We start from the raw sequence: 12,730 nt of genomic DNA, 5'->3' as shown, positions 1-12,730 counted from the left end.
TTTCCCCGTTCCCCGCTTTCACGTCTCGTTCTCTCCCCACATCCGCAACAATGTGTATCGCCTTGATCTCAACGGCGCATCCTACATATTCTTTGATTATAATCAATAACAGAGATGTAAGGCCTCTGACTTGAACCCTCGGAGTGAGCTGACGGTTCTAGGAATTCCTACACCGCCCTACGTCATCACCCGACTGGTGGCCGGAGCCCTCGTCGCACGTCCTCGGCTCACGCGACCTAGCCAGATCTACGCATGGAACCTGGATGGGAGTTACAAAGCATGGGAAGATTGCCGTACTCACCAACTACCGCGAAGACAAAGCCAGCGAAGCCATCGGTGTATACAGTCGCGGCTTAATCGTCAACAGCTGGCTCACCGGCCCGATAGACAAACAACAAGCTACTCGAGAATTTGTTCAAGCCATCGTCGCCAGCCCCGAAGCCAAGCAAGTAGGTGGCTTCAGTTTGGTCTGTGGACACATTAACGAACCGCTGGCCATCGTATCCAACCGCTCCTCCGATATGGACCATATCACTTGGGTTGCCACCGAGAAAAACCAGACTCGTGGACTCAGCAATACCAGCTTTGATGATCGGACCTGGCCAAAGATTCTCGATGGAGAGAAGCTGATGGAGGCTGCCATTCAAGACCACATCTCAAAGCAAACAGAAGACGAGGACGTCTTGATTGAGCAGTTATTGCACGTTCTCAGCACTGACACATTGCCACGGCTGTCACAGGGGGAAACACTTGATACCTATATCAACCATCTGCGTAAGAGCATCTTCATCCCGGTCATTGGAGAACCAACCGAGCACGAGAGAGCTGTAGACAGTCCAACCAACGGTTTCATTGATCAAAGCTTTACATCTGGGGCTTATGGAACCCAGAAACAAACTGTTCTTTTGGCACGACCGGACGGGCGCGTACGATACTTTGAAAGAACGTTGTATGACAACAATGCTCAGGCTGTACCTCTGGGAGAAGGCGATAATTCATTTGAGTTTACCGTTCGGTAGCACTTAGAATAGCTTTATGATACCACACCTAGTAGCCCACTACTTCAACTTTTTGAGAAAAGCCAAATCTTACACAGTACTATGAGCACGTAAAATATATAGCCAATGACCTGGAGTTTGCATCTATGCTGTTTTATAGCAATCGACGTATCAGTCGATTTGGGAAGGCGGTCAGATACTGCCCAAAAACAGAGGATATAATGTCGTTAAGGGAGACGTTTTTCGCCCTACGGGGCATTTGGTCAAATGAAAATATACAGAGAAGATTAGCATGGCCCCTGCACTAAGGATGACACGCTCAATCAAAGAGAAGCTACCAATTTTTTTTTTCCTTCGAGAAGCTTTTTCGAGGTTATTCACACGCTGTCTATGGGGGTCCCTGAACTGCCTAATTGGGACAGTGTATGTCGGCCGCCATTCGAACCCGACAATCAACGATTGATTATTTTATTATTTCGCCCATGCCCACCCGGTCAGACTACCTTGCGGACTAATCAAAAATAATTGACGGTGAAATTATTTCGAGTATCACCTATTTGATTTTCCTTTTTGTTTTTGTTTCCAGGTTATCTAACTTGCACACTGTTTACGGGGGCGCGACCCGCGTTGACAACGCGCGCCAAGGGCCAATTGTTTTGCCCATGTGTTTATCGACTAAGGATAAGGTTAACGTTTGTTAATCAACGCTGCTGAGTTAAATGCTAGGATCGCCACTTGTTTCTGATTTAAAAGAATCACCAAAATATGATATCTCCAAGCTTCCGCTATTTTGCCATACCAAAGTTCTGTGATGCTTGGTGGGCTGACCGGTGCCCCTGTTTATCCCTGAATTTCGATCTGTTCCTGTCCTTCATCCAGAGCCTCTCCTGGTCTTTCCAGGCAGATATATTAACACTAATGTATCGTACTTCGCCTCTTTCATTTGAAAAGGAATCTCCGGGTCTCTTTGGGCAAATTATGCCGTGGATCACAACGGCCATACTAACCGCCCCATTGTGTTTCATCTTGAGCAATCGCTCATTTAGCCGGTGCCTCGATCTCGGCCATGACCCCGAATCGGTATAGTTGATTCTAGAAGTGTATCAGAATAATATCGATTTGATTACTTTTCTTTGACGGTGAGACTGGTGCAAATTAACTATGAGGGGACTAACCCTGACTGCTGCAGCCACCTATCTCCACCCCCGTCCCCATCGTCATATGAACAGCCAAGCGATGAAGACAATTTCCGGTTTACTGGACCTACCCTGACCTAGATTGACCTACGCGCTAGTCTAAACCGTTCCTGGCCGTTCGTGCTGGAACCATGACCCCTGGGCAATGTGAACCATCAGCTTGTTTTTCCGGTGGTGGAGAAATTCTGGCTCTATCAGGGATATTCACTATGGAACTCAGGGTTAGCCTCCATCGGGATACCGGCCACCACCAACCCGAGGCGTGCCTGAGTGGCTACACTGGAGGTCTCGAACGATGAGCCCACTTTCGTGCCTGAGATTCTCCTGGTCTGCGCTAAGCGCTGTTTGACAACGCCGAGCACACAGATGGGGCTGCAGGGCTATATAACAGCGGCCTCCAGGGTTTTGTCTGCTGTTCATCCAAATTCTTCAAGACTGGTTTCTTGACATTCATTCTTTTTCTTCGCCTTTTTACATTCTTTTTAACCGTCAAACTCGACAATCACTCTCTTTTACATTTCAAAATGAAGTTCACCAACATTGTTCTCGCTGCCAGCGCCGCAAGCCTGGCCGCTGCCTACCCCCGGGGACGTGACGTTCTTCCCGCCAAGCAGAGCATCAAGAAGCGTGGCACTGGCTTCAAGTGGGTTGGTGTCAGCGAGTCTGGTGCTGAGTTCGGCCCGGGTAACACCCCCGGTACTCTTGGAACAGACTACACCTGGCCCGAGACCTCTCAGATCAAGATCCTCAGAGATGCCGGCATGAATGTCTTCCGTGTGCCTTTCTTGATGGAACGCCTGGTCCCCTCCAGCATGACCGGAACTACCGATGCCACTTATCTGGCTTCCTTGAAGACCACTGTCGAGTTCATCACTGACAGCGGTGCCTACGCCGTCCTCGACCCCCACAACTACGGAAGATAGTAAGTTGCATGGTACTTGAACAAAATGATATGCATACTAACATTCAATTTCTAGCTCTGGCAGTGTCATTTCGTCCACCGCCGACTTCCAGGCTTGGTGGAAGACCGTTGCTACTGTGTTTGCTGACAACGAGAAGGTTATCTTCGACACCAGTAAGATCCAATGACTCCTTACCAATCGGTGCATGCACTAACGGTCTTTTCTCATAGACAACGAGTACCACGACATGGACCAGACCCTCGTTCTGGACCTCAACCAGGCTGCCATCAACGGTATCCGTGCCGCCGGTGCCACCAGCCAGTACATCTTCGTTGAGGGTAACGCCTGGACTGGCGCCTGGTCGTGGACCGACAACAACGACAATCTGAAGGATCTCACCGACTCCGCGGATAAGATCGTCTACGAGATGCACCAGTACCTCGACTCTGACAGCTCCGGTACCTCCGAGACCTGTGTCAGCAGCACCATTGGAAAGGAGCGTATCCAGGCTGCCACTGAGTGGCTCCAGACCAACGGCAAGCTTGGCTTCATCGGCGAGTTCGCCGGTGGTGTCAACAGCGACTGTGAGGCCGCCGTCGAGGGCATGCTCTCCTACATGTCCGAGAACAGCGACGTCTGGATGGGTGCTGAGTGGTGGTCTGCTGGTCCCTGGTGGGGCAGCTACATGTACAGCCTTGAGCCCTCATCTGGCCCTGCTTACTCCACCTATCTCCCTATCCTCGAGAAGTACTTCGTCTCCTCCGACTCTGCTTCTACTTCCTCTGCTTCTTCTTCCTCCTCTTCTTCCACCTCCTCCACTAAGACCGCCGCCCAGACCTCCACCACTACCGCCGCTGCCATCGAGGTTACCACCACCCCCAACAGCCAGGTCGAGGTCATCTCCACTGCCGCCGAGTCCACCACCTCCGCTGCCCCAGTCGTCTCAGTCGCCTCTACCACCACTGCCGCTCCCGCTCCTGCCGCCACCACCGTCACATCTATCCCCGTTGACGTCCCAGTCCCCACCTCCGCCCCTACCACTCTTGCCACAGTTACCTCGGTCGCCCAGAGCACCTCCAGCGCTGCCTCTTCCACTGCCTCTGCCTCTGCCAGCGGAGGTGTGGTCAAGCACTACTTCCAGTGCGGTGGTCTTAACTACACTGGCGCCACTACCTGCGAGACTGGCACCACCTGCGTCAAGCAGAACCCCTACTACTACCAGTGCGTTTAAAGAGTTCATCTCTTTCTAAGCATCTAAGCGTACGGACAAAATGGCATGTGTATATCGAATGGTCTTGGGAGATCTTCTTTCCGTTGACTTCTACTTGTATACTTTCTTTTCACTTATTTTCTTCACTTCTACTATATAAATTCATTTGGACATTACTCATTAAAATAACATATCTCCTAGTAAATGTATTTGCTATTCTTGTAAGTCGAACTAGACAGAGCTGTGCTTTATAGCCAGTGAAGGCACGGCCATTTTACGCGAGTAATTTCTTTCTAATAGTTGGTTTATAGGATTGATCTCTTGGGGTATGGAACTCCTTGATGTCTAGGTTTGTTTCTAGTGTTACCGAGAGGTGATTGTGTTTCACGGTGGGTATGTTTGTTAAGGATTGAGAATTGAAGCGAGTTCAAGGATGTGAGGGTTACTTGAGTTCAGGACTGACAATCAGATCAGATGTAATCAGATGAAGATCCCGACGGACGCCAAGATTTCCGCCCATCAAGCCTGACAAGACGAGCGGGCAATGAAGGATGATATCTGCGCGAATTTTTAGCATAGGCATGATTTGATATAAGTTACGGTAGAGAAAGGCCAAACGAAGAACGACTACTCGCGAACAGATACCCATGTCAAAAGAGCCAACTGTTTCCAGGCATTTTCAGTGATCAAAACAAACCTTTGTGTAGAGACAAGATACAAATGCATCGAGATAAAGACTAGGGCAACAACGAAAAGTCGCGATCCTGCACCCCCTGAAAATAATCATAATCATCATCAACCCACTCTACAGCAGGAACCACACGGCCCCAGTCAACCTTCCCTTCCAAACTCCGTGGCAAGACAACCTTCAGCCCACTTCGATACCAGCTCGCAAACTGAATAGAAACAAGCATCACCCTAGGATCATCAGTCCGATTCGGCATACCAGCATGCCACAGCCTGAAATCCCGAATCATCAATGAACCCTTTGGCAACCCCGGCTGAATACCTGGGCTAATGCGCCTGCGCTCCTCCAACAAATCAGATCTAATCTGCTTATACTCAGTGGTTTGATCCAGCATATATCGATCCGTGTCAGTATGACTACCAAGCCACACCTCCGTCGCGCCATTCTCAGGAGAGGTATCGACGAGATTGACATTGACACAGTAGGCAAATGGCATGTGCGGCATATCAAAGTCGACGTCAATATGCACTGGCTGTCTTTCTGTTGCTTTGAAGGCCGTGTTGGCGCTGTAGAAGCGCATTGTTGGACATGGGCCAATCATACTTTCAATCACGGATGTGGCGAAGGGGTTGGCGATTATATCCTCGAAGACATAGTCTGCTGAGCGGACCGGCTCTTGCTGGATGTTGCCTGTTTTCTTGCCGAAGTTTCTGTAAGTCTCGGTGCGTTCATAGATACTTTTGGCTTCGGCAACCATTTTCTCGTTGAGCTTGTCTAGATGGGATGGATCGACTGCGTTCTTGAGGACGACTATTCCATCATGATGGAGGGCTTCTAAGCAGCTCTGTAGGTTGTGTGATCCGATTTGTCGAGTTGCAAGCTCATCTTTGGTTAACTCGATGAGCTTGATCTCCGGGTTTGGGGAAGTCATGACTTGAGGTTGATGAATAGATAGAAATTTATCTGTCCTGGCACTTTATATGTATGCTCTCCCCAAAGATGGCATGAATGCAACGTTGCTTTCGGCACAATATAGTTCGTTTCCTGTCATTCGCTTATGCACCGACTGTTGAAGTTGCCTATTCGGGTTAGAGTAGGGGAGTGACCCAGGCAGTCAAGATGATAGTTTATGTACCGAAGTAACCCCGGACTGCTATGTTGCGAATGCTGTCAGACCCAGGGCTACTATATCTGGTAGTTCTTTTTGTAATATCCTAGGATTCGAAAGCTATTACACACGTCATCGCCGAAACCAAACAGTTAGAAGCTCTGAAAATTTTCATTTGCTAGATTGGATCCTTTCATGTCTATGCTAGAGTGAAAGTTGGTCAGTCCAGGGAATCAGACGCAAAGTATGATGTAATCTGGATTGTGCCGAACGGACAGTACAAAGTACAAGTACAATGCTGAGTGAGAAAAGTTCGAATCGGCAGAGTTGCCCACAAGCTTCATTGAAATAATCATGATCTTAAAGGAGAAAGAATGAGGGCAATCAAGAGTCATTACTCGTGCAAGAAAAACTAGCTCCATTGGGGTTATCATGAATGGCCATCCCAGAAGCATAGAGACCAAGAACACACTAGAGATAGTCCATCAGTACGACTCGAAAAGCTTGGGAGAATGCACTTACCAAAACGATACCAATAGTAATTGCCAAGGTGTTCAGAAGCGTCAAAGCAATCTTTTTAGCCGAGGAAAACCAGAGGCCCTTGTTCATGTGCAACCAGAACATGCCAGTGAAGCCGAAGGTAAACCAGCTACCAAATAGCGCCGTCTGATGATTATTATCCGTTAGTAGGTGACCAGATACGCTGTCTGAACCCAGAAACTTACTATTAAACTGAGAAGATTATTGAAGACAGGGATTGCCTCAGCAATAACCCACGCAATGGTCCAAAGACCAAAAGCAATGCCAATCCATGAGCTCACAGCAACCCAGTCTCGTTTGGACATGCGATCTGTGCCAGCAAAGATACGAACGTAGAGCGATTTGGCGGCGACATGTCCATTGATGACTCCAGCAATAAGAATCTGAACGGTGAGTTAATGCTCTTCAAGTGCAAAGAGAATTGCTCTTACTGTAGGGAGAGCCAAGCCATAGGCAATTTTCGAAATCAGTGGACCAGCCGAGCCTAGAGCTGGTGAAGCAACATCTGCACCAGTAAAACGGTAAATGACAACAGCTGCAACAAGGTAAAGGCTCATATCAATGGTTTGAAGAAGTGCCAGAGCTTTGGGAAAGTCCTTAGGATCTTTAAGCTCCGCCATGAACGTGAAGAAGGTGTTGTGGGAGACTGTAGAAGGTTAGGTAATTTGGTCTCGATCTTGATCCTGTAAAATTCAACTCACCGTATGAAAAAGCAATGTTGCAAGTAGCCATGAATCCAGTCACGAGATTGCTCTCGACAAAAGGTTTGACAGGGGCACCGTTGTCTTGTATCCCGAGGGCGATCATTGTAACCATAACAGCGGAGAAGATACTAATAAAAGCTGGTGGTTATTAGCATAGAGGGGGAAGAATGGAAAAGATAGAACATCTCACAAACAAGCGAGAGCCAAGACATCTTTTCCAGAGTTCGAGGCAGAGACAAAATCAACGAAAGGACCAGCCCAACGACACCAAAAACAATTGAGCAAGTAGCATGCCCTGTGATAGTATTGAGAGCGACGGTAAATGTCAAGATGTGACTAGCCATAAGGAAAATGAGGAAGAGTAGTTGGCCTATACCGAACAACTCCCGACCAAAGGCACCCATCAGCACTTCACCGGCATCAGCCATGCTTGAGATATGAGGATGTCTCATTTTAAACTGTCCAATAACAAACCCAGTGTAACAAGCTATGAGGCCCAGTCCTATCAGTACAATCAGTGCTGGTACTAGACCTAGCCCAGCTACCGCGGCTGGTAAGGAGAGGATTCCTAGTGAGATGGTTTCGGCCACCATGAGCAGGCCTCCTTGCCTGGGAACATTGTTAGGAAGGAATAAAATGGAAAGACGCTTATAACTTACCACCACTCCAGCGTCTTGTACTTGATTTCTGCATTCTCTTCGTCACCAAATGCATCTTGTCGACGTGGAGTGAGATCTGGCTTCTCAACTTCTCCCGAAAGTTCCTCTGTTTCATGAATATCCAGACCGTGATCTGGGCTTGTTGGGACAATGTCGACGATTTGAGACCGCATACTGATGACTGTCATATTGACCACAATTCTGATGATTTGGATAATGTGAGTATTAAGTAAAAGATTGATACTGGAACTTCCATAGCTCCGCAAAGTAGAACACAATAGAGACATGGGGAAAGGCATTCCCCTGAAACCCGGGGAATGCGGAGAGGACCACTCTTACCTTCCATTTACAGACATATCAACTGCCACTGTGATATCAATACTGGTTCTTATCTATAACCTAGATCAAGGTTGACAGTGTTGATATGATCTATGGTGATTCGGTTTGCACTCTCTACATCAAAATCATGGCCTATAGAATATACAAGGAAATATTTACTATCTTTGCTCCAGATCCTTATCTTCTCCCTTGGCGGAATAACTTGCATCTTGTAGGGTTTTAGGGAAAATATAAAACCTGATTCTTTTAGTTGGAGATATTGAATCGTTCTACTGTTAATTTGTATCTTATCCCTAGCAACAAATCACCTAACACGATAATTTATCTGCCATTCCCCAGGATTTATCCCAGAATTCACTCCAGGCTCCTCCTTTCACTCCTGTGAAGAGTCCAGAGTTCACAATTGCCACTAATTTCGCTCGGAATTGCCTTCCTACCCGGGCCAAATAGGTCACCAAGTATCTGAATCTGCTGTATCAGTTCATGCCAAGTGGTTGTGAATATGTGTCATCTCCTCTATTTAGTCATGTTTATCAATGGCATGAAGTAATGGAATTTTGCGAAGCACAGAAAAACAGAAAATAGACTGTGTTGTAGATTGCTTTTGTCCCACTCTGATCTGTTCCTTTGACATCCGCTTCGCTCGGTTCCGAACGCCTCAGGTCAGTGCTGCAGAAAGTATAAAGGTAACACTGGGAGAAAGCTTTAATAATTGCCTATGTTATACGAATTTAGATGAAGCTCATATATGGAGTTGAATATTGGGATGCGTAAATGCCAATCTTTGTACCGGAACCTAGGAGTTCAATGAGAAGCGAAGGATATAAGACTGCTCTTGACTATATAGTCGACCGCATTGCAATCGTGTCTAATTTTGCTATATGAAAATATCTCACTGTATCATACTACCTACTTGATAGATCGCATCGGTTTCATAATTTCGTACCCATGTTCACATGAACAGCCTTGACCTGGCTATAAGCTTCAAGGCCAGCTTCACCCAATTCCCGTCCAATACCACTCTGCTTCACACCACCGAATGGAATTCGTGGGTCGCAGTCCTGGCTACTGTTGATCCAGACCATACCAGACTCAATCTCCGACGCGACGCGGTGAGCTCGCTCTAGGTCGCGAGTGAAAACAGATGCACCGAGACCGTATGCGCTATCATTAGCGCGACGAATGGCTTCTTCTTCGTCACCGAAGGGGAAGATAACCACGACAGGCCCGAAGACTTCTTCTTGGGCGATGCGCATGGAATCAGTGGCATTGATGATAACGGTGGGCTGGACGAAATATCCGTTTGCATTCTTTGCATCGGTAGGCTTATAAGGAGCGCCGCCAGTGAGGATAGTAGCACCTTCGCTCTTAGCGATCTCAAAGTAGGAGAGGATCCGATCGTATTGAGCGCGTGTGACTTGAGGACCTTGGAAGACAGCTTCATCCCACTGGTCGCCAATCTTGACGCTTTCAACTGCGGCCTTATAGGAAGCAGTGAAGGCTTCTAGGATATCACGGTGAACAAAGATGCGAGAAGTAGCCGTGCAAATTTCGCCTTTGTTGGACATGATACCAGCGTGCGACCACTTGACCGCTTGGTCCATGTCTGCATCGGGGAAAACAAGGAGAGGGGACTTGCCGCCCGTCTCGAGAGTGATGTTTTTCAGAGTACCAGCGGCCATCTTCATGATTTCTCGAGCAGTGCCAGTTGACCCTGTGAAGGCAACTTTGTCAACTAGTGGGTGCGATGCCAATGATGCGCCGGCTTCACGGCCGTATCCGTTGACGATGTTTACCACACCTGGAGGGAAACCAGCCTCCTTGATCAATGTTCCAAGCACAAGGGCACTAAGAGGGGTTTGCTCGGCGGGCTTGAGAACAACTGTGTTTCCGCAAGCCAAGGCCGGACCTAGCTTCCAGGTTGCCATTGACAGTGGGTAGTTCCAGGGAATGATCTGGCCGACAACTCCGATGGGCTGGCGGATTGTGTAGGCAAACTTCTGAGGAGTTGTGTTGATTGTCTGACCAAAAGTCTTATCGGCCCAGCCACTGTAGTAGCGGATGGTAGTAATTGCCTCCGTGAGGTCCTCGTCGACAGCGACGTGGTAAGGTTTTCCTGAGTGAGATTTAGCAAACCAGTAGGTATTTATTGGATATTAAACATACCATTATCCCATGCATCAATGGAAGCTAACAATTCACGGTTCTCCTCCATAAGGTCAGCCAATCGTCCCATGAGCTGACCTCGTTCTGTGGCGGGAAGCTGTTTCCATGAGGGATGAACTAGGGCTGCTTTCGCTGCTTCCACAGCGCGGTTGACATCTGCGGCACTGGCAGCCTGAACAGTAGCAATGGGCTTGTCAGTGCTGGTGAATTGATTAGTGAGGGGTTATCGCAAATGTATGATAAGACAACTTACGCGGGGTCAAGCGAGGTAATAGTTTGTCCTCCCGTTGCAGATACAATCTCGTTATTAATGAAGAGGCCAGTGGGCTGCTTATAGCTACGCCCGTTTGGAGTGACGATATCGACAAAGAGATCCATTTTGTGCTTGAGAAACTGACCTTAAGGCGCGGAGTGTTTGATATAAGATCATTTGGGGTAACAGGCTATACCCTTTTCGGCATGTCCTTCCGACCGATTTCCGACCAATTTGGCAAGTCTTTCCTTATATAATCACGTTTATGCACTGGCACTGGCATGGTTAGTCACATCTCTCACCGATCCTGACATAATGAAAAGGGTTATGTTAGTTAACTTAGTTCGTATTCCTTGTAAACATTCAAGACCTCTGATTCTGTCATCCCAGCTAATGTATAATGTCAGTGATCCATGGATCCATAGGTATAAACTGATGGTTTCTGAGCTTACCAAGTTCAAGAATGTCATGTGATGACAGGTGACTGATAATGCCCTATAGAGAACGCCATCAATAGAAAGATCCAAAGGGCTGAGAGATATCCAAAGTTTTGCTGCACTTCAACCTTCTTTCGAGAGTGGAGCAGTGAGTCTAGCCACTTTTGGACGATTTGAGTGCCGATCGCGTATTGTAATCACGCGTTGCATTGATCTCATGGACTTCATTCCGATTCAATTAACACCGAAATTATCCTTAGTGCGGAGTACTCTCCCATTAATATTTGCAGACGATTTCATTGTCCGCACGAAAAGGAAGGTGGGGGTGTGAGGTTGATAATGGCGGGTTAACGCAAAAGGAAAGTGATTCCGACCACGCAGCCCTACTCTCCGAGTATACAACCAACGTAGACGGAAAGAGACTCCAACATCCCAACTATATCTAGATCACTAGATCTTCACCTTAGACTCTACATCACAATACCCCTCCAGCCTTCAAACAGACAGCCTTCTGCATCCCTCAATACATTCTATACCATATTTCCAAAATGGCATCCCTCGGCGGCATCATGGTGGCAATCATCACACCTTTCACAGATGATCGCACCAAGATCGACGAAGGCCGCCTCCAGCAACACATTGAGCACCTCATCACAGCAGGCTGCCATGGCCTCGTACCAGGTGGCAGCACAGGCGAATTCACAACCCTAAGCTTTGCCGAACGCAAGCAGTTAACAGAGCTGTGCGTGAAGTTCGCTGCAGGTCGTGTCCCAGTTGTGGCTGGAACTGGTAGCAATTCGACTGAGGAAGCTGTTGAGCTCTCCATGCACGCCGCTAAAGCCGGCGCCGCTGCTACAATGGTCGTTCCTCCCTTCTATGACCCCGTCAACTTAGAGCAGTTGCACGAGATGCTCAATGAGATCTACACTGCCTCTGGCTTGCCAATTGTCTTCTATAACATTCCCTCTGCGAGTGGCTTGACGCTGACGCCTGCTGAGATCGCCGGACTCTCCAAGGTTGGCGTGAAGTACTTGAAGGATACCTCTGGTAACGCGCCTGCGCTTACAGAGCTAATCTTTGGCCTCTCGGACCAGATTACTGCATTCAATGGCTGGGATACTTTGACTTTCTACGGTCTTGCTGCTGGCGCGCCTGGCGGTGTTTGGGGCGCTGCCAACATTATTCCCGAACTAGCGGTTGAGCTTTGGGACGCTGTTTCTGTGAAGGGTGATCTTAAGCGTGGACGCGAGATCTGGGCCAAGGCTTGGCCTGTCTGCAAGTTCCTTGAGTCACATAACTATTCCGCTGCTGTCAAGACAGGCTGCGAGTTAATTGGACAGCCTACTGGTGGTTTGCGTAAGCCTTTTGCTTTGCTCAACCCGGAGCTGACGGCTGAGCTTAAGCAATTGTTACAAAATGCTGGTGTTAAGACTATTTAGATGGGACCTTTTGCTTCAACGTTTCGATTTTGGATGTGTATATGTGGTTTTCAGTGAATATATTCGATATTAGCAGTTCATTTATTATCTG

The 12,730-nt window shown here is 48.0% G+C and overlaps 6 protein-coding genes across 6 annotated transcripts; 3 read left to right on the top strand and 3 right to left on the bottom strand.

The window, feature by feature from the left end:
• Positions 1-50: 50 nt before the first annotated feature.
• Positions 51-1,019, top strand: N7511_009362 (NRDE family protein; the record flags this gene model as incomplete). The annotated part of the gene is made up of 2 exons (XM_057131739.1): positions 51-116; positions 162-1,019. 2 exons carry the CDS (start codon positions 51-53, stop codon positions 1,017-1,019), a joined length of 924 nt encoding a protein of 307 aa, XP_056979727.1.
• Positions 1,020-2,718: 1,699 nt separating this feature from the next.
• On the top strand, positions 2,719-4,327 carry egl3 (putative extracellular endoglucanase/cellulase; the record flags this gene model as incomplete). Its single annotated transcript, XM_057131738.1, has 3 exons — positions 2,719-3,116; positions 3,172-3,269; positions 3,327-4,327. 3 exons carry the CDS (start codon positions 2,719-2,721, stop codon positions 4,325-4,327), a joined length of 1,497 nt encoding a protein of 498 aa, XP_056979726.1.
• A 716-nt stretch (positions 4,328-5,043) lies between these two features.
• N7511_009360 (phytanoyl-CoA dioxygenase family protein) lies at positions 5,044-5,925 on the bottom strand (the record flags this gene model as incomplete). Its single annotated transcript, XM_057131737.1, has 1 exon — positions 5,044-5,925. The coding sequence occupies one exon, from the start codon at positions 5,923-5,925 to the stop codon at positions 5,044-5,046; it is 882 nt and encodes a 293-aa protein (XP_056979725.1).
• A 561-nt stretch (positions 5,926-6,486) lies between these two features.
• On the bottom strand, positions 6,487-8,193 carry N7511_009359 (uncharacterized protein; the record flags this gene model as incomplete). The annotated part of the gene is made up of 7 exons (XM_057131736.1): positions 6,487-6,573; positions 6,625-6,768; positions 6,828-7,025; positions 7,074-7,288; positions 7,344-7,484; positions 7,537-7,955; positions 8,006-8,193. 7 exons carry the CDS (start codon positions 8,191-8,193, stop codon positions 6,487-6,489), a joined length of 1,392 nt encoding a protein of 463 aa, XP_056979724.1.
• A 1,083-nt stretch (positions 8,194-9,276) lies between these two features.
• On the bottom strand, positions 9,277-10,888 carry N7511_009358 (aldehyde dehydrogenase ALDH; the record flags this gene model as incomplete). Its single annotated transcript, XM_057131735.1, has 3 exons — positions 9,277-10,460; positions 10,511-10,710; positions 10,764-10,888. 3 exons carry the CDS (start codon positions 10,886-10,888, stop codon positions 9,277-9,279), a joined length of 1,509 nt encoding a protein of 502 aa, XP_056979723.1.
• An 860-nt stretch (positions 10,889-11,748) lies between these two features.
• N7511_009357 (dihydrodipicolinate synthase family protein) lies at positions 11,749-12,639 on the top strand (the record flags this gene model as incomplete). Its single annotated transcript, XM_057131734.1, has 1 exon — positions 11,749-12,639. The coding sequence occupies one exon, from the start codon at positions 11,749-11,751 to the stop codon at positions 12,637-12,639; it is 891 nt and encodes a 296-aa protein (XP_056979722.1).
• Between the last annotated feature and the right edge of the window lie 91 nt (positions 12,640-12,730).

This window comes from Penicillium nucicola (genome assembly GCF_028828085.1).
Source record: "Penicillium nucicola strain IBT 29836 chromosome Unknown utg000010l, whole genome shotgun sequence".
NCBI classification, from domain to species: domain Eukaryota; kingdom Fungi; phylum Ascomycota; class Eurotiomycetes; order Eurotiales; family Aspergillaceae; genus Penicillium; species Penicillium nucicola.
The sequence above is the reverse complement of the archived record's forward strand: the minus strand, read 5'-3'. Positions and strand labels throughout refer to the sequence as shown.